Source organism: Colobus angolensis, unplaced genomic scaffold, assembly GCF_000951035.1.
Source record: "Colobus angolensis palliatus isolate OR3802 unplaced genomic scaffold, Cang.pa_1.0 Scaffold41, whole genome shotgun sequence".
NCBI classification, from domain to species: domain Eukaryota; kingdom Metazoa; phylum Chordata; class Mammalia; order Primates; family Cercopithecidae; genus Colobus; species Colobus angolensis.
This window is the reverse complement of record NW_012117488.1, coordinates 16,797,931-16,824,159: the sequence shown is the minus strand read 5'-3', so window position 1 is coordinate 16,824,159 and position 26,229 is coordinate 16,797,931. Positions and strand designations below refer to the sequence as shown.

Here is a 26,229-nt window from a genome sequence, read left to right as displayed (position 1 = left end):
TTGAGCAACCTTACTTACTGAATTTGTGCACCACCCACAATTTGGCCCTGCTTGTATACACTCTCCACATGATTTGGCATTTGCTTTTAAACATCTATTTTCATCTGTCAGAAAGAAGAAAGAACAGAACATGTTATGTAAAGTGTCAGAGAGAAAATAATGAAAAATCACAATCACAATGACAATGCAATATATATGTTAAATATAAATACTATGACGTAGTTACCATCTAAACTAGACCTTCCCCAAAGACTGCAGGATTTTTTAAATTTAATTTTTAATTTTTGTGGGTAAATAGTAGGTGTATACATGTATGGGGTACATGAGATATTTTGATACAGGCATACAATGCATAACAGTCATATAATGGTAAATGGGGTGTTCATCCTCTCAGGGCTTTATCCTTTGTGTTACAAAGAATCCAATTATACTCTTAGTTACTTTAAAATATACAACTATATTATTATTGACTACAGTCACCCTGTTGTGCTACCAAATACTAGGTCACTCATTCTTTCTATTTTTTTTTTTTTTTTTTTGAGACGGAGTCTTTGCCGCCCAGGCTGGAGTGCTGTGGCCGGGTCTCAGCTCACTGCAAGCTCCGCCTCCCGGGTTTACGCCATTCTCCTGCCTCAGCCTCCCGAGTAGCTGGGACTACAGGCGCCCGCCACCTCGCCTGGCTAATTTTTTTTTTGTAGTTTTTAAGTAGAGATGGGGTTTCACCGCGTTAGCCAGGATAGTCTCGATCTCCTGACCTCGTGATCCGCCCGTCTCGGCCTCCCAAAGTGCTGGGATTACAGGCTTGAGCCACCGCGCCCGGCCATTCTTTCTATTTTATTGTAACCAGTAACACTCCAGACTTCCCCAAACTCTTACTACCCTTCCCCAGCCTCTGGTAACCATCCTTCTACTATCTTCATGAGTTCAATTGTTTTAATTTTTAGCTCCCACAAACCAGTGAGAACAATGTGAAATTTAAGACCATGATTTTTGATCACCTTGACACTGAAAGCCACAGAGAAACATCAGTTATCTTCCTTGTCTTCTATATCGAAGACAACATTCTTTTTTTCAAAGGCATAATTCAAGAATTTATCATTCTTGATTGTCATAAATGAGTTTTCTTACAACTGGGTAAAGTATTATTTCTTTATTTAACTCATACTACCATACCCACAAGAATCTTCACGGCTTTCCCTTTGCTTTCAGTATGTCCAATAACTGAAAAGTCCATATTCATCTAATCCATAATCCCAGAATTTCTCAGGCCCTATGTTCAAAGTATGTTTTAGGTTTCTTTGCATCCACCTAAGGACGAGTATGCCTTCTACATGGGAAGCACTAATACAGACTGTCTCCAACGTATCTTTTCTGATTATAAACCCTGCATATGCTTCTTACAGAAAATCTGGAAAACACATAACAGCATAAAGAAAAAACTAAAACTTACTGAATCTGTTAACTAAGAGAGGACTGTTGCTAACATTTTTGCCTATTTCTTTCCAGTCTTTTTCCTATGCAGATAAATAGCAAGGGGAAGCAAGCATATATATATATATATATTAATAGATGTATTATTTACATGAAACAGAGGATACACTTTATATATACAGTTGTACAGTTTTGTATACTGTTTTTATACCTTATCCTAAGTGCTTTATTCTTATTACAAATTCTTTTTAAAAAGAATTAAAAAGCTTTTAATGATTATGTAATATTTCAATATGAGTGTCTCTATTTAATGCTGGATAAATTTAGATTGTATGTGTGCACAGTTCACACATGCTTGCTCACATGAACACATAAATACCCCAAGTACACATATACACATACTGTACTACACACATATACACATGCTGATGACCAGTCTTATCTATAAACCTTAGTACCCATCTATTTCCTTTTCATAAATCCCAAAAGAATAACTACTAAGTTGAAAAGTATATTAACACTTCTAAAATTCTCTATACACACTTAATTTCTACCCAAAAGTAATATGCAGTTGACCCTCTGTATCTGTGGTTTCCAAATCAGTGGATTCAAGCAACCACAGATCAAAAATGTTTGGAGGAAAAAAAGTGTCTGTACTGAACATGTACAGACTTTTCTTCATGTCATTATTCCCTAAACAATACAGTATAAAAGCTATTTAGATAGTATTTACATTATATTAGGTATTATAGGTAATCTAGAGAAGATTTAAAGTATACAGGAGGATATGTGTAGGTTATATGCAAATATCATGCCATTTTATATCAGGGTCAATGAGCATTTGTGGATTTTGTTATCTGAAGGAGGTCCTAGAACCAATTCCCCATGGATACTATAGGGCAACACTACTAACATAAGCTCCCACAAAACGGCAGTGTACAAATACCATTTTATCACATTCCCAAGAAAACAAAGTGCTTTAATATTAAAAAACTGTTGCTCATTTAATAAGTGTAAAATAGAAATCAATTCAGTGGTCAAGCCTACCAATTTCAGGTTTTACATTGTTTCATATTTTTACTAACCATGTCTTTTATAATTTTGTTATGTCTTTTGCAAATTTTTTTATGTTCCTCAGTTTTTACTGGATTTCTACACACATTAATGAAGTTGAACCTTTGTTTAGTTTCTCATCTTGTTTACAGCGTTCTGACATAGAATTTTTTTGCTGCTGTTGATTTTAAGTGATTTAAATGTATCGATACTTTTACGGTCTCCTGCTTCATTTTTACTACCTTCCAATCCTGATACCAAACTGCTCTATGCAGTGTAGTTTTTCAAGATTTAGAGGACAGAACTGGATATCCATTATTCCAGATGTGGAGCCACATCTTTATAAAAGTGTTAAATACATTTTCAGCTTTATTTTCACTGCTCTCCTAGATGATGCCAACATTTTGCAGGACTTCTTTATCAAAGAGTGAGAATGTCTTCTAGAAAGTCTTTGTAGATAATAATGGATAGTTCATAATCCTCCATTCTACACATCTACTTCATTTGCTTCTAAATATACTACTTGCCTTTGCCTTCTGTTCACTTACACACTCTCGTGTTCTCAGAAGATCTTCCTGCAGTGTGTCCAATCCCTATCATTTTAGAACTTCACCAGCCAACCTGCTTCCCATCATCCCGGGTGGCAGGGGTGAGGGGAGCCTGACCATGAAGGATCTTGACCTTTCTCTGAGTGAGAGGGATAACTGCAGGGCTTCCAGAAGGAGCAGCATGATTATGACTTAGGTTCTCACATGAACCTAACTGGTCAAAGAGCAATACAAGATACGGAAATGAAAGGACAACTAAGAAAACTTTTTGTTTTTACCTGTTTGACCAAACACACAGCAAATTGAACTGATCAGTCCAATCCAGAAAATCAGTTGTAAATTCATCTGAAATGTAAAATGTGCCTTGTATTAATTAGAAAGAAATAAAATGAAAAATGCATTAAATAGAAAGTATTCTCCCACTGTACCTTCTATTGCTTTTATAAACATGGTGTCTCTCAAACCATTTCACTCCAGCCCCTCTCCACATACCCTTGCCCATCTCCCCTCCCTAGCTGGTTCCCTCACCTTGCACCTACACTGCGAAAATAGCTCCCATACCAGAGCCCCAGAATCCATTCGTGCCTTTCTCTAAAGCAAACTGAATATATTTTAACATTTAATTAACAGGGCTCAAAAAAAAAAAATCAGTGTTAGGTATCCCTCAACACCATAAAAGCTACCAACAGTACTCAGTTCACGGAATCTCTATCTCCTTTATCTCCTGCAACTCCCAGGGGCCCAGATCGCCATATCCAGATGCCTCAGTTACCTCAATGCTGAACATTCGTTTTCAAAAACCTGATCAGGTCATCCCCCTGCTAACAATGTGCTTCACCAGTTTTTATTTCTCCTCAGGCTAAGGCCAACATCCTGTATAAGGCTCCAAATAGATTTTTGCGCTTGTTTTCCTACTATCTCTCTTTTTTAAGAAAATCAACTTCTGCCAGGAGTGGTGGCTCACACCTGGAATCCTGGCACTTTGGGAGGCTGAGGCAGGCAGATCACCTGAGGTCAGGAGTTTGAGACCAACCCGGCCAACATGGAGAAACCCCCGCTCTACTAAAAATTAGCCAGGCCTGGTCGTGGGTGCCTGCAGTCCCAGCTACTCGGGAGGCTGAGGCAGGAGAATCACTTGAACCTGGGAGACAAAGGTTTCAGTGAGCCAATATCGTGCCACTGCACTCCAGCCTGGGTGAGAGCAGGACTCCATCTCAAAAAAAAAAAAAAGAAAAAGAAAAAGAGAAAGAGAAAGAAAAAGAAAGACAGAAAAGAAAAGAAGAGAAAATCAACTTCTATTCATGCAATTAGTAAAATATTCAGTTTTAACTTCCTAGAGTGTCCAGAACCCCCACCTCTCCCCCATCGAAAAAAGGACGGCATAAGACAAACTGAAAAAGTCTCGTCTTCTAGAACCTCTAACAAAAAAATTAGGTAATATTCTATATATTAAATACAACTACCCCAATCTCCTACCATTAGGGGTGTGTGTGTGTGTGTGTCTGTGTGTGTGTGTATAAAACTATTTTCTCGGAATCAAAGCTTTCACGATGATATGAATCTATATCTTTGATTGCTCAAAGACGGCTATGGCCACTGTGCTCACTTGATCCCTTAACTACTTACTGCTCTTGGACTAGTAGCCACTCTAATAATTATATATAAGCTTCGGTCCCTTCACAAGAAGAACTACTCAAAAAGGCAAATTTATACAAAAAAAAGTTTAGGTTTAATCATTATTGAAACATTAAAGCAACATAAGATGAACTAGCAAACATGGAAAGTTTTTTAACTCAACAAACCTATAGCAGATGGCTGCGAGAAACCAACTGCTAGCTCTGTGAACTGATACAACTTTTTGGGAAATAATTTGACAATTTATGTCAAAAACCATAAAAAAATTTCTACCCTCTAATAATGCAGTTACTCAGAATTTACCCCCAGGAAATAATTAAATACATAAAAGGTGATACACACATACACACACATTCAGTATAGTACTCCAGTATATTCACAAGAGCAAAAATGTAAATATCCTATATCCAATAACAGGAAAATCTAACTGCATCAAGTTTATGGACTATTAGTCATTACAATAATAAAATGCAGCAACATTTAGAGTTATAGGCCGGGCGCGGTGGCTCAAGCCTGTAATCCCAGCACTTTGGGAGGCCGAGACGGGCGGATCACGAGGTCAGGAGATCAAGACCATCCTGGCTAACACGGTGAAACCCCGTCTCTACTAAAAATACAAAAACTAGCCGGGCGAGGTGGCGGGCGCCTGTAGTCCCAGCTACTCGGGAGGCTGAGGCAGGAGAATGGCATAAACCCGGGAGGCGGAGCTTGCAGTGAGCTGAGATCAGGCCACTGCACTCCAGTCCGGTCGACAGAGCGAGACTCCGCCTCAAAAAAAAAATAGAGTTATAGAGGGCCAGGTGCAGTGGCTCATGTCTGTAATCCCAGCACTTTAGGAGGCCAAGGCGGGTGGATCACGAGGTCCATCCTGGCCAACATAGTGAAACCCCGTCTCTATTAAACATGCAAAAATTAGCTGGGCATGGTGGCACACTCCTGTAATCCCAGCTTCTCGGGAGGCTGAGGCAGGAGAATCGCTTGGACCCAGGAGGCAGAGGTTGCAGTGAGCTGAGATCGCGCCACTGTACTCTAGCTTGGCGAAAGAGCAAGACTCTGTCTCAAAAAAAAAAGAGTTACAAAATAATTTTGGATGTAAAGTACACAATAAGATGAGAAGAACCTGACTTTCTCAAGGCAGAAGAAAAAAAGATGCGAGGAATATTAAAAAAAACACTAATAGTTTCATATAATCTGAAGATAAAGAGTTACATGCACAATATTAAAAAAATGAGGGTCGTTTGTTTTTTAAACTTCTTTCTACTTTCTTAAACGAAAACAACTGTAGCACAGTTTAACTGTGTAGTTCTTTCTCTTCATAAATTTCCTTTAATATGAAAAAAAATTCACTGAATTCCAAGTTAACACTGAATATTTATTTTACAGACCTCCATCTTCAAGGGCTTATATTCCAGGATGCTATTCCCCTAGCTCAGACAGAATGCTTTAAGTTGTGCTCTGAGCACCCGAGAGAAAAGAGTTAAGAGTAACGTGAAAAGTCATCCACTTCTGCAATTGTGCTGAGCCCAGCAGGTTGTTATGCCTGAGCATGCAGTTTTGCTTACGTTTACTTGTGACTGTATCCAAGAGACCACCAAAATCTGAGTGTCACAATAGTGTGAAATGCCTACCAAATTCATTTTCCAAGGCCTGCCTAAAAGGTTTAATGTGTAATAAATCCATGAGACTATAATTATAAGCAAGTCAAATAATGTTATCAATGATTCCAAAGCTATGACAACAGACACCTGGAACATTAAAAGTTCCTGAGGAAATGCATTACTGTGATGAATGAAGCACGCAGGCAGTTTCCATACAAAGGGAATGGAACAACTATTTGTTCCATATATGGACAGATACATGTTTCTTCAGGATATAACTCAGGCTGTTTAATGATCGCTAGAGACTGCTTTGAGAAATCTGTCAACATATCATACAATTCAGACAATCACCACTAAGATGAAGTTATTAGGTAACAGAAAATGATTCCTAATATTCAAAGCCACACTACTTTAAATGTCACTGTCCTTTTCCTTCTATAAACCTTGACAAGGCAAAAATCAACGATCTGAAACCCTCATACCTCCAGAAGAGCTCCAAACCCAGAAGCAGGCAAAACAAGGCTTCAGTGTTAAAGAACAGCTGAAAGAACAAGGCCAGCAGCTGAAAACAGTTTAAGGACAGATGTCAACGATCCTGAGACTGGCTGGGCACTGGCAAGAAATAGAGAGGCACTGCCATTGGCTAGTGATGTCTGTAAAAGGCCAGACTTTCTCTCAAGGAAAGGGAAAGGCTAGAGGATGAGGCCGATTAAGAACCCAGAAGACCTACAGGACCAGGAGGTAGAGAGGAGATCACAGTTAGAAGTGGCCTGAGGGAGGCCAGCCACAGAGACCTGGACAGGAAAGGAGAGGCAGAGGGCCAGGGAGCCTCGCTCTCAACGCTGCTGGTCTCTCAACGCTGCTCGTCTTCCCTTCTACCGGTAGTGGGTGTCCCCTGCACATGTGCGTGGAAGGGGAAGGAACAGGCACCCAAGTCCTATGCCACAAAGCCCCCAGGACAGCACTTTTCTAAGTGGGCCTAGGGAACAACTGCATTGGGTTTACCTGGATGCCCACCCTAGGCCTAAAATCCACAATCTCTGAGCATGGGGCCTGGACTCCAGGTGATTCTTATGCTGAGAAAAGGATCCAAAGGGGTTTCCTCCCAATGGCATTCCATATAAAACAGAGTATGAGGGGATAACAGGGAAAGATGCCTTTCAGATGCTGTCCTAATTCTAATGCTTGTCTCCTCTTCACGGTCAAAGACCTAGAAACAGTTGTCTACACTGGTCTCCATTTCCTACCTACCTTCCCTCTCCTCAAGCCAGTACCTTCACGTGTCACTTAACGAAGAAAGAGCTCTGAGAAATGCGAAGGAAATTTCATCTTTGTGCAACCATCAGAGCGCACTTACACAAACCGAGATGGTGTGGCCTCCTACACGACCAGGCTCTACGGTGCAGCCTATTGCCCCTGGGCTACACACCTGTCCAGCACGCAACTGTCCTGAATACTGCAGCCAACTAGAATGCTGCAGTAAGCATGTGTGTATCCACACTCAGACACAGAAAAACTACAGCAAAAGTATGGTACAAAAGATTTTAAAATTGATACACCACTATTACCATTAATACAGCTTGCAGGACTGGAAGCTGCTCTGGGTGGGTGGCTGGGTGGGTAAGTGAGTGAGTGGGGCAAGTAAGTACACTGCACAGAACACTCACTGACCAGGGTATCACTGACATTACCATACACGGTACTGTGAACACAAACACACACGGTACTATGGACACAAACATACATTAGCATAGGCCTGCACAGCAGCCTGGGTCAGGATCATCAATGTCGCTGTCCTGCACCTACATACCCTGTCTCCAATGACACATGGAGCTGTCATCTACTAAAAGATCTCCTTCTTCGGGACCACTTCCTGAAGGACCTGGACCTGCCTGAGGCTGTTTTAACCTTTTTTTTATAAGGAGAAATACTCTCTCAAATAACAACAGGCTGGTGGTGGCGGCTCATGCCTGTAATCCCAGCACTTTGGGAGGCCAAGATGGGCAGATCACAAGGTCAAGATATCGAGACCATTCTGGCCAATGTGGTGAAACCCCGTCTCTACAAAAAATACAAAAATTAGCTGGGTGTGGTGGCGCACACCTGTAGTCTCAGCTACTCAGGAGGCTGAGGCAGGAGGATCGCTTGAACCCAGGAGACGGACGTTACAGTGAGCCAAGATTGTGCCACTGCACTCCAGCCTGGTGACAGAGCTAGACTCCATCTCAAAAAAAAAACAACAACAACAAAAAAAAATATAGTGCAGTAAATATATAAAGCAGTAACACAGTTGTTTATTATCAAGTATTATGCACTGTAATTTAAATGCTATACTTTTATATGACTGGCAGCACAGTTGATTTGTTTACACCAGCATCACCACAAACGTGAGAAATGTGTTGTACTATGACACTACATTACTAGGCAAGAGGTGTTTTTCAGCTCTGTCATAATCTTATAGGACCACTGTCGTGTATGTGGTCCATCATTGACCAAAAACATCATTATGTGGCACATAACTGTATAACTGATGTCCATGCTCAACCATATATGTGAAACTACTCTTGCAAAAGAACTCTTCCCAGGCCTTACTTTACTCTCTGCATTCATTCGTTCATCATTCATTCATTCGTACATTTTTTGACTCACTACAATATGCACTTGAAGAAGTGTATCAGTTTACTACCAAAGAATTTACACAAAGCAACATGTAAGGCTATTCACCATGCTTTAACATACTCTACTCCCTTGAACTCTACTGGTTTCCCCCTGCCTTTCTGGAGGTTCCTCTTCAGGCAGCTGTGTCAGGTTTTGAGCCATATCAGGAAATACAAGGGTCACTGTTTCAAGGAACTTTCAGTTCAAGGACAAAAATACAAATTATTACGGTATGATGGTTTCAGTAATAAACAGGGGCGCAGTGCACTGAGGACACTGAAATTTGCCTGGACAAGTTCAGAGGCGTCAGGGACATGGCAGTGTTTCAGTTAGACCTGAAGGCACACAGGAGACGGGTGTGGAGAAAAGTGGAGAGAAGATATTCCAGGCAAAAGGTCTGCACACGCAAAGCCATGCAGTCCCAAGGCGAAACTCCTTCCTAATCTTATTTCTAAGCATATGCATTTGGGCAGTTCCCTGCAACCCCAAATTGGAACTGTCTCACTTTTTCTCTCTTTATAGAAAAAAAGACTAGAAAAATGTATGTTTTTGTAGCTATAGCTTGTTGGTGGAATGAGTGATTATTTTCTCATTATAATTTTCTATTGTAAGTATAAATAATATTATATTAAAATCTTAAAATATCAAAAAGGCCAAAAGGAATTTTGAAATATTTCTGAGACTTAAATTATGAGTTGGAAATAACAGGAATGAAGACCAAGCAGGCAGGAGGAGCTACGTTACAGAGAGCCAAATACCATCCATGCTAAAAGAGTTTGGATTCCATTCTATAAATAGGAGGGGAATTGAAAAAATTTGGGCAGGCTAGTAACACGTCTACATATATATGGCAGAAACTCAGTGGAGAAAAGGATAGGGGGCAAGACAGGAGTTGGAAGACAAATACAGAATTTACTGCAAAGGTTCAAGTGAGAGGTGACAAATGTCCAAATTCAGATAACAGCAACAAACAAGAAGACGAACAATGATCAGAAGGTAGCTATGAGGGATCTGCTGTTTACTTGGGAAGGAAGGATGGGGTAAAGAAAGGAATTTAGAATAATCGTCACTATTAAATAAAGAAGATATAGGAGGGAGAATGGGGTTAGGGGAGAAAATGAGGTTTACTGTGAAATCTAGGGAAGATGCCTATTGGGAAGCTAGAACATGAGTATGGATCTCAGGAGGTAAGTCGAGTCAGAGACACAGACATGAGAGTTGTCATAACCTAGGTGCTAACTGAACTTATGAACATGGATGCGATTGGGATGAAAAGAATACTTACAAAGAAAGGAGAGCTGGGGGCAAACTTGAAGAGGTGAAGACACAAGAAAGAGAAAAGGTAAGTGATGAAGCCAGGCCTCCTTGGAGGAAAGAGAGATGGCATCTGGAGCCCAAGGGGATGGATCACCCTAAACAGAGACATGGTGCCTTTCTTCTAAGGCAGAGCAGGAGGTGAGAAAGCAAACAGAGTTCATTCATGTATGGCTGTTTTTTTCTGAAATAGAAGAACAACTCCTAGGAAAAGAGATAGGGCTTAGGGGTTGCAGAAAATTAGGAAAACGCAATAGCATTACAGTGAGAGCCTGCAATGGTGAGACCCACCAGGTACTGGACACCCTAATTTATACAGGCAGATTTGTAACACTCATTTCACTTCTATCTGCTAACATGTCTTCCCTGATGGATTCTAGGCTCCAAGAAAATAGGGCCTGGGTGTATCTTATTTATAGCTATCGCAACTAGAAATACTTGGCACAAAGTCTATGCTCAAAACTCTGCTGTTAGGCATGGTGGCTCATGCCTGCAATCTCAGCACTCTGAGGGACTGAGGTAAGAGGACTGCCTGAGGCAGGAGTTCAAGACTAGCCTGGGTTACAGAGCGAGACTTTGTCTCTCTCTCTCTTTTTTTTTTTTTTTGGAGACAGGATCTTGCTGTGTCGCCTCGGCTGCAATGCAGTGGTGTGATATGATCACATCTCACTGCAGCCTCAACCTCCTGGGCTCAGGCAATCCTCCCACCTCAGCCTCCCAAGTAACTGGGACTACAGGTATGAGCCACCATGCCTAGCTAGAGATCCTGGCTCTATAAGAAAATAAATTAGCCTGGGCAACACAGCAAAACTTGGTGGGGGTGGGGGCCAGGGGAGAGGGCCATGAGTCCCAGAGTAGAAGCTGCAGTAAGCAATGATCACACCACTGCACTCCAGGCTGGGTAATGTGAGTGAGACCCTGTCTCAAAAAATTTTAAAAAGTAAAAATATATTTGCTCAACTATACTGAATTGTGTGACATTTTTCTCTGACATTACTCAGAAGAATGTCTCAGAATTACTTAATGTGCAGAACTTCTCTAAACAGAAAAGTGTTACTATAGATATCCAAATGACAATTTAAATTTTCAATTACTTTAAGTATATAATCCAACTTAAAGATAGATATAAAATGTCTCATGCTCATGGCTCTTATACATTATGAAACCAAAATTAACTTCCAAGTACAAACATAGATGCTGAAGTTATATTACTGGGTTATAAGATGGTCAACCAGATAAACTAAGTGTTTATTATTAACATGAAAGTACAATTTGTTTTCAATTCTTGTAGAAATGCCCAAATCTCTGAGAATACCTCCCATGGTCCCTCAGACTCCAATTTGGAATCACTAAATTTACTTCCTGGTTTGCAGGGCAGGTGCAAGAAGAAAGGTGGGGGCGGGGAGCAAAGAAGGCGCAGTGCTAACAAAAAGTTAACAAATAAGAGGAAACAGTCAAAAGACCAGACATCACACCAGGGAGGTGAGAGAAGAGGGGACCATGGAAACAAGGAAGTGAAAAGAGCTGGAACCTAAGACAGTTAAGAATTTACAATTTCAGAGACAGGCAGTCTTGTGGGGAGGGGGGAAGCCTGTATTAAAAATACAGTACTAGGTCACTGTTTTAGCTAGGGTTCTGTCCAAAGCAGAGCCTGGGACCAGAACTGGCATGCAGGCAGTTTACTGGAAGGTGACCCCAGGAAAAGAGAGAGACACTTTGAACACGGTGAACCAAGAAAAAGAGAAAAAGCCAATACAAAGATACTATCTTTAACATACTGAGTACCTGGAGACTTGATCTTGTGGAAAACTTTTGAGAAGTACTTAGAAAGTCTGTCCAATGAAAGTCAACAGGGAAATGTATCAACTCCAGTTGCACAGGTAAAAGGTCGTCTCAAGGGGCATTAACTCCCCTAATACTTCTAAGAACTACAGTGCACGTGCCCAGGGACAGACAAGAGGGAACAGACAAGGAACAGACAACAAAGCCGGTTAGAGGAGTCACAGGGTTAAGCAAAAGAGAGGCACCTGAGGCAGCATGCAGTCAGCCAGGAGTGAGCCACAGACTGTTCCCAGCAGCACCAGCTGGAATCAGAGCGGAAGCCAAGAGGATGAAAGACACACGAGGTTTCCAGTACAGTGGCCAATGGCCACTAAAGTTGAGAGACAAGAAAACTGCTAGACCAGAGTTCAGGGAAGGCCTGGGAGCCACAGTCCCCACTCACTAGCACTGCTGCCAGCCGGCTGGGCCTGGGCTACAGAGCAGGTAAACTCGAAGGCTGGGCCAAAGCCCTTGTGCGGGGTGGTGTGGGCCTTGGTCTGTAAGGGGGCGTCCACGTGGCAGCAGCCGTGATCATCGGGTCCCTGGGCTCAGGCAACAGCACTAGTTGTCACATGTCACCAAACACTGTGAAGCACCTCTCCAATGGAGACCTGCTCCAGGACACAGCATGCTGCGGGGCACAGAAATTGATGTGTTGGCTAACACTTTCATTGACCAAAGGAAATTCATCCCAGATGATGTCATGACTCGGCTGGCCCTATATGAGCTGAAAAATCTCACCTAGTATAGCTAGCTGTTGGAAGGTTTTCCAAGGGCACTTCCACAGGCAGAAGCCCTAGATAGAGCTTCTCAGACACAGTGATTAGCCCGAATGTGCCCTTTGAGGTCATTAAACAATGCCTTACTGCTCACTAGATTCATCCTGCCAGTGGCCGAGTCTACAACATTGAATTCAACCTTCCCAAAACCGTGGACACTGATGATGTGACTGGGGATCCTCTCATTCAGCATGAGGATGATAAAGCGGAGATGGTTATCAAAAGACTAAAGGCTTATGAGGCGCAAACAAAGCCAGTCCTGGAATATTACCAAGCTCTTCTACAAACTAAAGTTCCACAAAGAAGCCAGAAAGCTGCCATTACTTCATGAGGAGAAATGCGTGTAACTAGTAAGATAAGCAAACCTCCCAGTCCTTGCATTTAAAAACTGCTTTTCCTGGCCGGGCGCAGTGGCTCACGCCTGTAATCCCAGCACTTTGGGAGGCCGAGGCGGACGGATCACAAGGTCAGGAGATGGAGACCACGGTGAAACCCCATCTCTACTAAAAATACAAAAAATGAGCCGGGCACGGTGGAGGGCGCCTGTAGTCCCAGCTACTCAGGAGGCTGAGGCAGGAGAATGGCGTGAACCCAGGAGGCGGAGCTTGCAGTGAGCCGAGATCGCGCCACTACACTCCAGCCTGGGTGAACAGAGCGAGGCTCCGTCTCAAAAAACAAACAAACAAACAAAAAAACTGCTTTTCCTAAGACTTCCAGTATGTATGAATTCTTTGAAAGTTATATTACTTTTATTTCTACTGATTTTATTCTGGATACTGAGGATGTGCCAAACGAGTCAGAACCTAAGATTAATCTTTTGAAATCATCTAGCCTGTTTTATCCAGTTACCTGCAAAACCATCAGAGATTTCTAAACTTTTAAAACACATTAGAGCAAAATTAAAAGAACAATTGGTAGTAATCTAACTTTTTGTTCATTAAGAGTAAGTGGTTGATAAAATGTCCATATTTTTTGGAAAAGTTTTAAAAAGTTCCATGTCATTTGGGGAAAATATCTCATCAGAAATTTCTGCATAGATTAACGCCAAAAAAGACATTTCTAGCATTGTGGAACATAGTGATACTACATAAAATTCCAGAAAAAAAGCAACTGGATTTACAGATTTGTTTTAAGATACAAATTCACTGCTGCCTTTACACTAATAAATGTATAAGCTAACCACACATATACGCTGTATTTATTTTGTTGTTAAACGTACTTTCAATTTACTCAGAATTTTCAATTTGCTATAAAATACGTATGTATTGAGGGTTATAATTTTTGTGAGAAATTGACATTATAAGTTCTTGGATAAGCATCAAAGTTGAATGAATTTTCAACAAAATATAATTGAAATCTACGTTTTCAGATGTTACTCGGGTTAAGAAACGTGCTTTAGGATCTACCTGCTGGTTTCTCTTTTTTATCCAAATATATGATCTGCCCTGATAAATAACAAGTTATTACACCCCTCCTCCCAAAAATAAAAGAGAAAACCTATGGAATTACGTAAAGTAAGCATCCTTTGTCATTAGTAAACAGATCAGGCAGGCCTGGGGAATGTTCCCTTGGCATAAATAGCAATCAATCATAATTAGTAAACAAGGTGTGCCAATAAAAAGAATTTACATGACAGGTTAATAAAGACCAAAAAAGTGAGTTTTCTGAAGGAGTTCTTCGTTCCTGATCAAAGACATTGATACCTGCTAACATTCACTGCCACCTTATCTTAAGGGGAAAGAACTCTACTGGTTTCATCCGAGCAAGCATTTAAAAACTGGAATCTAAAGTGATTGCTCAGTGAGGCAACAAGGATGGCTGCTGACGTACTGGGACCTGGTAGGAGAAGTGGGGCATATGAGAGGAGGAGGAAAAACCCAACTCTGCCTTCCACAGCATATTTACTCTTACTTTACTTGGTGCTAAAGCAAATGAAACAAGTCCTTGTACAGCTGTTATTAACTGCCTTTTAAAATCTGTCCTGTTTTTCTCCAGATACTTAAAACACAAGTGCCAGTAAGTGGTTCTTACGTATTTTGGGGGGGGAGGGTGGAATTTATTTTCCTTTTCTGCAGATATTTCAAAAATTCATCAATCTTTCAAGACGAACCAAGGTTTTTTAAAAGAATTACAGTAAAGACTTTTTTTTTTTTAGACAGTTTCACTTCTTGGTCGCCCAGGCTGGAGTGCGGTGGCGTGATCTTGGCTCACTGCAACCTCTGCCTCCTGGGTTCAAGCAATTCTCCTGCCTCAGCCTCCGAGTAGCTGGGATTACAGGTGTGTGCCACCACAGCTGGCTAACTTTTGCATTTTTAGTAGAGAAGGGGTTTTGTTATGTTGGCCAGGCTGGTCTCAAACTCCTGACCTCAAGCAATCCACCCACCTCTGCCTCCCAAAGTGCTGGGATTACAGTCATGAGGCACCATGCCCGGCCCACTTCATTCTTTAAAGAACTTTTTATAATGCCTCATCTGAATGTTAATGTTATGTGCTTTATAAAAATGTTGTGGACTACCAAACTTATGGGTTATCACTAGGTTATCAGGCATACATTAGTCTTTAGCTGAATAAACTGAAATTTCATTAAATAAAAAAAAGGAAGAAAACTGCTTGACCAAGGTGTGAGAAGTATCATCTGCATGAACTCTTGAAGCCCTCAAATCATGGCAAGAACTGGAGAGGAAAGAAAGACTAAGCCAGGTGATTCACATATAGCCGTGTGTGTATGTGTGTGTGTGTGTGTATACACATATGTATGTTAAAACATATATAATAATCTTCATTTAAAAAGTTTCCTGTTTGGGGCATATGTAGCTCTTATACATCTACTAATGATATGTATGGCTGACTTGCCTTAAAAACTGTCATCTTCTAGAAATTTCCCCATGTTTTCTGTATCTAGTGCAATGTCTTAATATTTAATAAACGAAGAAACTAACAATAAAAACAACTGGAGATACACTGAGGTATCAAAAAATAAAACACTGAACTTCATGACAGCAGACATTTGTGGCATCTACCATCGTAGAACATGTGTAGTGCAGAGTCACACTGGCAAATTAATCTGTGTCTCAGTTTCCTCACCTTTAAAATGGGGACAGTCATATTTACCTCGTAGGGGTTTTGTGAAGTTTAAATAAGTCGATAAGCATAAAACATTTAAAACAATGTCTGGCCAATTGTAAGTACCTGGGTGTTACTTGTTATGATTATTACCAAATGTTATAGGAGGCGCTCAATAACAACGTAATTGAATAAACAAGTAACCACGGTTGAACGCTTAGCTTTTTTCAGTTGTAATTATAACCAGAAAACCGACTGGATCCACTTTAGGGAAGACACAAGATACGAAAGAAAGGATAAAGTTTGAAAGTTAGAAGTAACACAACTACAGAAAATAGATTAATGTGGATTGTTATAGCCATTCATACACTGACATCCTCAACACCAAAACCTTTTTGTACTTTATATAGATTCCACATCCAAGTAGAATTCTATTTAATGTGCTTTCTAACAATCAGATTCCTGACAAATGTGTTCATAAAGTAATAAAAGCAGCAAAACCTTAAATGTTTTATACTAACAGAGTAGACAAAATACAAATACTCTGAACACTAATATCACAGAAACCCTTAAAAAAAGATTGAGGGGAGGGAATAACATACCTAATACGAATAGAAATAAGGAGGAACCTTTGAGGTTTGCTATGCTTTGAACGTGTCCCCAAGGTTCACATGTTGGAAACTTAATCCCTGAAGCAACAGTGATGAGAAGTGGGACCTTTAAGAGGTGAGTAGGTCACGAGGGCTCTGCTCTGCCACAGGAATGGATTAATGCTATTACCAGAGGAGTGGGGAATGGGTTCCAGATAAAAGACCAAGTTTGGCCTCCTCCTCATCTCTCGCTCTCTTGCCCTTCCACCTTCTACCATGGGATGATGCAGCAGGAAGACACTAGATGCCAACACCTTGATAATGGACTTCCCAGTCCCCAGAACCTTGACATAAATGACCCAGTCTGTGGCATTCTGTTATAGCAGCACAAAGACTAAGACGAGGTTCTTACATCACGAGAAAGGAAACTCCCCTGAAAGGACTAGAATACGAATTCTGTTTCATTAACCAAACACAACTAGCCATATGATTTTGTTCAGGGACTGCTGCTCACTTTGGATTACTGGAAAAAAAAAAAAAAAGACTGATTTCTGAATTGAGAGGGCCAGACTAGGCACAGGCAAGAAGAGTATAATACACTAAGTTTTGATGATTTAAAGTAATTTGTAACAAAAAGTTATTTCATTTAGAACTTTGAAAAATTAGAATTTTATTTCAGCACCTTCAAATGGATATGATAACAATAATAAAATAATAGCATCTATCTCCTCCAGGTAACTCTATGAGGTGGAGAATAACAGTGTCTTTGTTTTACAGATGAGGAAACAAAAGCACAGAGAGATTAAACAACTTGCAATAGTGGAATCAAAAGTTGCACAGGTGGAATTGAAACCTGACCATCTGTATCCAAAAGCTATGACCTGACTTCATTAAACTATAATTTTTTGAAAGCCTACTTAATCACTACTTTACAAAGAACATCCTTCTAGTGTTAGAACTGACTCAGAGCACAGAAATGGAAAGGGCTTATAATGTTCTATGAGTTTATTTCTTGGGCATTTGAACTTAATAGAGGCCAAGAAAAGTCATTTTAATTGCCATATTTCGTAAGTACAGACAAAGGTTTTGTGTCTTGTTTCTATAAAAGCATTTCACCTTAAGGTCATTTTCTACCACATGCAATTTTATCTAAGGGTCATAATTCATTCCCTGAACAATAAACAATCTTAAACACCATCCACAAATAATCTCATTTTAGTGCTTAACCGAAATATATGCAATTGTTTCCATCGTCAAAAATAGTGCATAATTGTTTTAATCTTCACTGTTAACTAATCTTTATCCATAAAAGTACGGTTTTATATCATGTTCAAACTTTTAAATACACACTCATTATTTATTAACTTTTTAAAACTATTTTACAAATAATTCATTTGGCATTTCCTTTTAAATTTATAGATACAATCTTTAGAAACTTTATATGGACTATATTTGTAGAAATTAAACACTTACACTTTAGAAAAAAATTACCTTAAAAAATGTAACAAGTTATGTTCATTTTAGAGTTGAAAAATAAGCCACCTAAACACCAACTCAAATAAAAAGAATACACAAAGGATTTCACAAAATCTCAAATCTTTTCACCTTAACAGTAGAAAAGATTCTGATACCTATAGAGGTATATCATAAATGTCTCCTAAAAATTATAATAAAGTTGGATTCATCCCAAGTCTGTTCTACCATCATTACTTTCTGTATCTGCTTTTAAAAGGGGGGAAAATAGGTCAGTAACAGATTTTAGCATTTAAAAATCAATATATTCCAGAAAAAGAACACAGAGCCAAACTGAAAGACATGAGGTTCCTCCCACTTATCCCACACAGAGAGTAATAAAAACGGGAAAAACACGAATGGAAGAAACTGAGAAATCTTTCTGAATTCTGTACCATCTGAGAGGGTGACATGTGGAGAAGAGTTCCTCCCATGGAAAGGGCACCTTTCCCCTTACAGGAAGAACAATTAAAACTCAACACCTTTTTTCCTTCCATTGGCAGGAAGAGGTGTGTTGGTGACTGAAGAGGTGTTTATGGCCCAAGTATTAATAAGCTAGCATTAATGATTAACAAAACTTAGCAGAAAGAATAGAGAAGAAAAAAATAGGAGACATGAAAGAGAAGAGGCTAAGGGATCCCAAAGATGTAACACCACATTTGAAGTCCTCTTCTCCTCTCCTTGACAAATAGAAAAGTAGTCTGGCCCGGGCGCGGTGGCTCAAGCCTGTAATCCCAGCACTTTGGGAGGCCGAGACGGGCGGATCACGAGGTCAGGAAATCGAGACCATCCTGGCTAACACGGTGAAACCCCGTCTCTACTAAAAAAAAAAAATACACAAAACTAGCCAGGCGAGGTGGCGGGAGCCTGTAGTCCCAGCTACTCGGAAGGCTGAGGCAGGAGAATGGCGTAAACCCGGGAGGCGGCGCTTGCAGTGAGCTGAGATCCGGCCACTGCGCTCCAGCCTGGGCGACAGAGCGAGACTCCGTCTCAAAAAAAAAAAAAAAAAGAAAAGTAGTCTGAATTAGAAAACTGTCTAAACTGCACTACTCCCACCCCGAAGAAAAATGGCTTTTTAAAGAGCACTAACCCCTTCTCACACAATGATGTTAGCTTGGGCTAAGAAGCTCTAACAATAAAGGTTTGGCTGCTCCAAAGCTACAGGTTCACAAAACAATTTGAAATCTGTGAAATCACAACAGGGCTAGATACCTTAAGAAAATTATACAACAACAGATTGAAGATAAAATTCATCACTAGTGACTTTACCCACCTTCTCCAGGAAAATGAAATACGCAAGATCTTTAGCAACACCCAATCTACAAGTGCAACGGAAAGATAAAAAATGGACGTAGTATGCTTTGGCAAACAAAATGCCTAACAGATGGTATATTGGGGATAAGGGGAGGTAAAGCCTGGAAACTTAACACCTAGGAAAGACTTCTACAGGACAAAAAGTGAAAGGGAGTCAGTGAAGAATCTTCTTTAAAAATAAGAGAAAATCTAGAACTCATTATGCTACTTCAAGAAAGTCAGAAAATCTCAAATAGATCTTGACAGTGATCAAAAAGTAAAACCACAAAATGTAAAAGGAAGAAAATTTAGGCTGGAATCCTCTACAGAACTCCTAAACATGAAGAACAGAATCAACATAACAGGAAAATCACACAAAACTCAAATAATTCAAGCCAATTAGAAACATCATCTAATGGTGATCTCATAAACTGACAACTGGTATAGCACCACCACCACCAGCCCCTCCCTGCCCTGAAAAAAAAAAAAAAAAGCTTCATGTGAGAAATAGGAAAAAAAATGAAGCATTTCATTCAAATGGGGGTAAAGGGGCACAAAATGAACTCAAGCCTTCAGAGGATGAACTTAAAAGCAGAAAAATACACTTTAAACAAAGCTATTAAGCCATAATATGAAGGGCTGATCCAAAATGAGCAAAAAACCTGCCTGAACTTAATTCTTCCCAGCTCCTCCTTCCACTCAAAAGGTAAGACATTATTACCTAGCACTTGATTGTTTTTCAAACCAGCCTAGTATTCTGTTCCTTCTTTTCACTCTGTCTGCAGACTTTTTTGCCTTTCCCTGTGAGGAGGAAAGACGTTGGAAACGGTTTTGGTTGAGAAAGTTTACTCTGGGCCAAGTTTACAAAGATAATTGTGAGTGGAGCTAGCAAAAGAACCATCATGATCAATGATATCAATAAGCACCTGACAGCAAGACTTACTCCCTGTAATTTCAATTAAGGAGAATTATGTTCTCAAACTGCATAATTATATTCCCTTTTTAAGCAGATCATTCCAAAATGCTTCCTTGATTAAAACTAATTTTGACCACATCTTTTGTCACATCTTCCTCTCCATCCTGTCTGTGGTGGAGTGCATACAGTATTTTAAATATATGATAAATGTTTTAAAACCATGATAAACATAGGAAGAAAACAGTTTCTCAATTTACTCATCAGTAAGCTGTAAATAGTATCTACCATAGAATTGTTGGAAAGAAAAAAATATCATTATATGAAAGCTTTTATCAGCAAATATCTTTCTAAGTGATCAACAGCTCATAATTTACTTGATTACCAAATTTGCTTCTTGTTCTCCAACTCATTAACCATGGCCTTCTAAAACAAGAACCTCAGTGATTCTTGTTTCTCAATCTTTTTAATCCATGCTTCTTTAATAAGCATAAATCTTACTCCCTATTATACTTTTTGTAACATTTTCCTAATATAACATTATACTACCAAATATGCTTTTTCAAACTCCAATTTCCTCCTCCAATAATCAAACATGACCCCGTACCACCCCTTTAAAAGAAGCACTGAAATCATATGAAAATCATACATAAACCATAAAATACTGTGCATAGGGGAAGAATAATCTACTATTCCTAATTTCATAGATTATGAAAGCTTAAGTTATTTACATATTCATTCAATAAACATTTATACAGAAAAATGTGACTTCCATACTTCAAATGGTACATATCTAATTTTGTATGTAAATATTTTCCTCATCACTCCACTGAAACTACTCCCTACACAAAACAGAATGCTGATTTTTCTTCTTCCTTTTTGCCTTTATTGCCTCTTCATCTCCTCACCAATCACAATCAACTTAATTACTCCTTCTTTGTGGTTCCAAAATAGCCTTGAAAGTGGCCAGCACAGCGAATGACAAACCTTCAGTGACGCTCAATAATATAGTGTTATTTCTGTTCAAACTTCTATTATAACTAATTTTATTCATGTCTGTGTCTCTCATCAGGCTAGTGTTGGAGGGCAAGAATCCAGGCCTTCATTTTAAAATATAGCCTTCATGTATCATTGTGATACATATATGATATTATACATAACTCCTAATAAGTAACAAAGTGGCCAAGTACTATCTGTGAAATTAGACTGGATTCTTCCTATGCTGTCCCTTGAAAGTGCCACCCATCTGTCATCCAACCTTCACTCATACCATTCCAAGCTCAGGCCTCATCTCCTACACAACGTGTTCCAAAACCACACAAGACAATGCTGAGATTTTTCTAACACTATTAGGGAATATTTTATGGTACAGTACATTGTATAAAACACTCTTAAACACTCTTTGGTATTTATGTTTTCCTGAACTGAACACAACTTGTTCCAACTAGACAACAGACTCAACATCAAAGACCATGTCGACTTCTTGATTCATGCCCACTGAGTAAAGCATTTTTCAGGTAACTGGTACTCAATGTACTGATAGAATAAAATGTAATGTACAGCCGAGCTACATCCTGATGCAGAGCTGTTGTGACAGATGTTGTGACAGATGTTGCTGGTCAGCGCTGGCAGGCATCCTTAAAGGAGTAAGTGGCACAGAGCCTACACTCTCTGGTGATACAAAAAAAAAAAAAAAAAACAGTTGCTCATGGGGAGAGAGAACTGCATTCTACTTACATCAGGCAGCAGCTATTCTCCAACTCCTGGAACAAGAGAACGACAGAAACATGCAGACTGCTTTATAGGGTAAATGTGGAAACCAACGCCCTGGAAGTATAGTACTCTGACAAAGGTCACACAGAATTTCAGTGGCAGACCCTGCACTGACACCCAGGTTTCCTGCCTCCCAATCGAGAAGCCTTTACTACATCAAACTGCTTCTCTGATCAGGTATCTGAAAATAAATTACCACAAAGGGATGTGACCAATGAAGTCTTTTTGTCTTTAACTCAAACATGCCAATCACCGGAAAAACCCAGAAATACCTATGCCACTCACAAAAATGTCACTCAAAGGAATTACAAGTTCAGAGAAGAAACTGGGGAAGGTAAATGCTTTTCTGGATTCCTCTCTTCCTCTACCCACCTTGACTGTTAAAAGTGTTCCCAGGTCCTCCTTCAGCTCGTTTTTCACTCCACACCCTCCTTTGGTGTTTGTGTGCACAGCCTATAGCTTCAACCAGTACTTAATAGACAGAGAATTTCCACATTGAAATCTCTCTTTTTTTTTTTTTTTTTTTTTTTTTAGCTCTCACCCTGTGTATTCAACTGCAATTTAGACATCTCCACCTATGTCCCTGGTCACCTTAAAAAAAAACCACTCAGCCTCATAAGGTCATCATATCCCCTCTGCTCCAGCCAACTAGCAGCCCCGGCTTGTGGTCACCCTCTCACCTCAGTGAACAGCACCGCCTAGCCAGAAACCAGTGTCACATTGGGTTTCTTTCATTTCTCTTATCAAGTCTTTTCAATTCTCCCTCCTAAATACACTAGTTCTTGAACTCCACTCAAATCATCCTCCATATAGGGGATCTGCAAAGGTTTCTGATCACTCACCTTTATCACTAAAAGAATTCTAAGCATACATATACCCAAAATACATGCAATTTATAAATTCCAATACGTGCACTTCTACAGCAATACAGTAAGATATAAATCATAATCAAAATTTTAAACTTTGAAGTGATGAGATCAACAAACAATAGTAGACCTAAAATTTTCTTCCCATACTTCAGTGAGTCTTTTTACGCATCCCTGGAGATCAGGAACCTGCACTTTGAAATTATGTACAATGAGACTGGTCCTATAAGAAATACATACATACATATGCTTGTGTGTATATGTGTTTATATACATATGTATGTGTACTGGAGGTACGTTTTGTGAGGTGATATGCACATACTTAAGCATATTGCTAAATATAGTTAACTCTACTTTCTAAAGTCACAAATCAAACGGCAAGTTTAAAGTTAGTCGACCTCTAAAAACTCACAGCCACTTTTAAAGCAATAACACATGTATAAAGTATAGTTTGGATCCTTTTGTACACAGCTCCTGAAAGAGAGAAATTTTTTTTTCACCTACCGACAGGCATATTGGAAGGCTGCTAATATTCTGACGTTTATGGACTGTACCCCCTTTAACTTGGATACATACCATAATATTCTTTCAGTTTTCCACAGCTATAGATACCCCTAGCATAACACTTCAGGATTCAGAAGACGAATGCACCTTTCTGTATCTTAACCTCTCTACTTCACACCTCCCACCTCTGAAAATACAACCAGCCAAATTCTCAGAACCTAAAACCAAGTCAGAGTAAACACTGCTAATACAATACAGACACTTACATATTTACCTGGCATAATCTCTAGGATTCCACCCACAACCTAACAGATCCTAACTCTCTCGCAGAGTGAGAAAATCTGCTAAAATCTGACAGAAGTCCAAATGAATCCTTTCAGACATATGCAGCTTGCTACATATTCAGAAAGTTAAGTTCTCGGAACTTGAAAGCTCTCTGAAACTTTTACCAGTTACAAGATTTTTCAGCTTATCACACTAGCAGCATGGTTAAGGGCAAACCAGAGCAGCTACAGAATATTAATGAATTTTTTTTCAGACAGAACACTGTACTACTCCCTGCTGTAAGCCACAACTTACTTATCAAGAAGTCAAACAATAAAGACATTAAAATCAGTGGCAAGCACTCTTAGTAAAACTGGCACCATGTTAAGTTGTTTGACCACTTTTCGTTATTATAGTATGACCAGATGTCCCCAGTGTCACTCCCAGAGTTAGGAAGAACACCAATGTAGAACTACATTTTCATTCGTGATGGTAATTTGGGGCTGATTTAAATTAAATTATACTGACCAGAAAGCTAAGAAGAAAGCTGCCTAACTTTTAAAATTACTAAATGCAGTGACTTTCAGAACTGTTGATTCCATGCGTTTCATGTACAGAATGTTGAGGGTATTAAAAAATAACTTTAATACAGAACTTTACATTGTTAAGAAAATCACAACACTTAAAATGTAGGTCTAGGTCTGAAGTCAACATAGGCGAGTTAAACAGTCTATTTGCTTCCTTTTTACAGAATTAAACTACTAACCACATTCTTTGTCCTTTTAGCTAGTATTCTAATAACATCTTCCACCTTCATACTCAATTTTGGGATAAGTAAAATGGCTTTCTCCCCAAATGCCTGTAATCAAAATACCAATGTTTTTTATTTAACACTTCACCATCTTCAGTCACTTATATAATATTGATCAATGAGCCAACATTATTTAAAAATATGAGAATTATAGTGAGACTCTTAAGTCCTGACCCCTCTGGGCCTTGATGTCCACAATTGAACAGGTAACTGCCAACTAAAGTTCCTTAATCATTTCTAAAAGTGGTCTATTGTATACCCTATCGTAAAGGGCCTATGTGGTTTAAGACAGATGTCTAAATTCCTCTAGCACGTTATTTTTGTAGCATCAGAACTACAATAAGAAAAATAATAATAACCTAACGGCCAGGCTCAAGGGCTCAAGTCTGTAATCCCAACACTTTGGGAGCTCCAGGAGAGAGGACTGCTTGAGCCTAAGAGTTTGAGGCCAGCCTGCGCAGCATAGTGAAATCCTGCCTCTACAAAAAACTAAAAAATTAGCCGGGCATGGTGGCAAGCGCCTGTCGTTCCAGCTACTCAGGAGGCTGAGGTGGAAAAATAACTTACGCACGGGAGGTTGAGGCTGCAGTGAGCTGTGATGGCTCCTCTGCACTCCAGCCTGGGCGACAGAGACCCTGTCTCAAAACAAAACAAAATAACCTAGTAATTCTACCCACCTGTTATCCATGTGGCATGTTGGCCCAAAGAAACCTTACTAAGGATGTTACCAATTACCTTCCGAGAAATCTTTTTACTATAAAAGAAGGGCTGAAAAAGAGTCAATATTCATTGAGCATCTACTCTCAAGCTAAGTGTTTTACATTTTGCATTTGATTTTCACGACTATAGTTAGAAAGGTTACTTTTGGTTTAAACGTAGGCTCTGGAGCTAGACCCCATGCCTTCTCCAGGAGCTCCCGATGACCACAGCCAACTTACTTTTTGCTCCCTGTGCCTCCGTTTCTTCACTCGGAAAATGGAAATAGAAACAGTAGCAATCTCATTAGAGCGGTTCCAGAATTAAACAATACATGTAAAATGCCTAGAGCTAAACCTGGCCCTCACTGTCATTGTTATAAAAATGAATTATTAGTGTAGGTAGTATTGTTCCTATTTCACAGATAGGAAACGGAAGCTTAGAGAGGGCAACTTACTAATGCTCATACCAATGAGTGCAAAGTTTTGGACTCAAAAGCACGAATTTGATTAAATGAAAGTTACTTAGAGAGTGGGAGTCTCATAAATCCAATTTATGAAGCCTAAGAAATGACACGCGGTAAAAATGATACTAGACACAGGACGGGCTCTCAGGCTCGCGAACCGAGTCTGAGGGCAAAGTGGCCGTGGCCCTGTGTACTGGTCCCGGGGTGCCCGGCAGGGGCAGGAGACTCTCGACTTCCCGGCATTCGCGTTTATAAACACCGGGAAGTGTACTGCACTGCCGCCGCCGCGCCCCCGGTCCCCAGCGGCTCCGCGAGGCCACTTTCTATCCCGGCTCCCGCCTCCCCCCACCACGGCGCTGGCCCCAGGGCCGCCTCCTGGCAGCCGGAGGAGACCAGTTCCAACAGCGGGCGCCGACGGCCGGCTCCACGCTGCTCCAAAGACAGCAGCCAGCGAGGGAGCGAGAGACAAAGGCGCAGGACCAGTCCAGGGGAGCGCCGAGTCCCAAACGCCGAGCCCCGGGTGGCCTCGCTGGCTCCCACCTGCGCTCGCCCAGCCTGGCGGGAGACCGCAGGTGTCAGGGGCCGCTCAGGCCCGGTCCTCCGCACTCCAACAGCCCCGACGTGACAGCGCTCAGGCCCGC

General features: G+C 40.3%; 1 protein-coding gene and 1 pseudogene across 1 annotated transcript in view; one reads left to right on the top strand and one right to left on the bottom strand.

Annotated features, from left to right (window-relative positions):
• ITGB1 (integrin, beta 1 (fibronectin receptor, beta polypeptide, antigen CD29 includes MDF2, MSK12)) overlaps window positions 1-26,223 on the bottom strand; it is a 57,823-nt gene extending 31,600 nt beyond the window's left edge. The window contains exons 1-3 of the mRNA XM_011956190.1: window positions 26,129-26,223; window positions 3,311-3,377; window positions 19-104 (exon numbers count right to left, since the gene is read on the bottom strand). Of these exons, the coding sequence (XP_011811580.1) occupies window positions 19-104; window positions 3,311-3,377 (153 nt within the window). The 5' untranslated portion in view covers window positions 26,129-26,223. The remainder of the gene's footprint in view (window positions 1-18; window positions 105-3,310; window positions 3,378-26,128) is intronic.
• On the top strand, window positions 6,965-13,168 carry LOC105521865 (annotated as a pseudogene).
• Window positions 26,224-26,229: the final 6 nt, after the last annotated feature.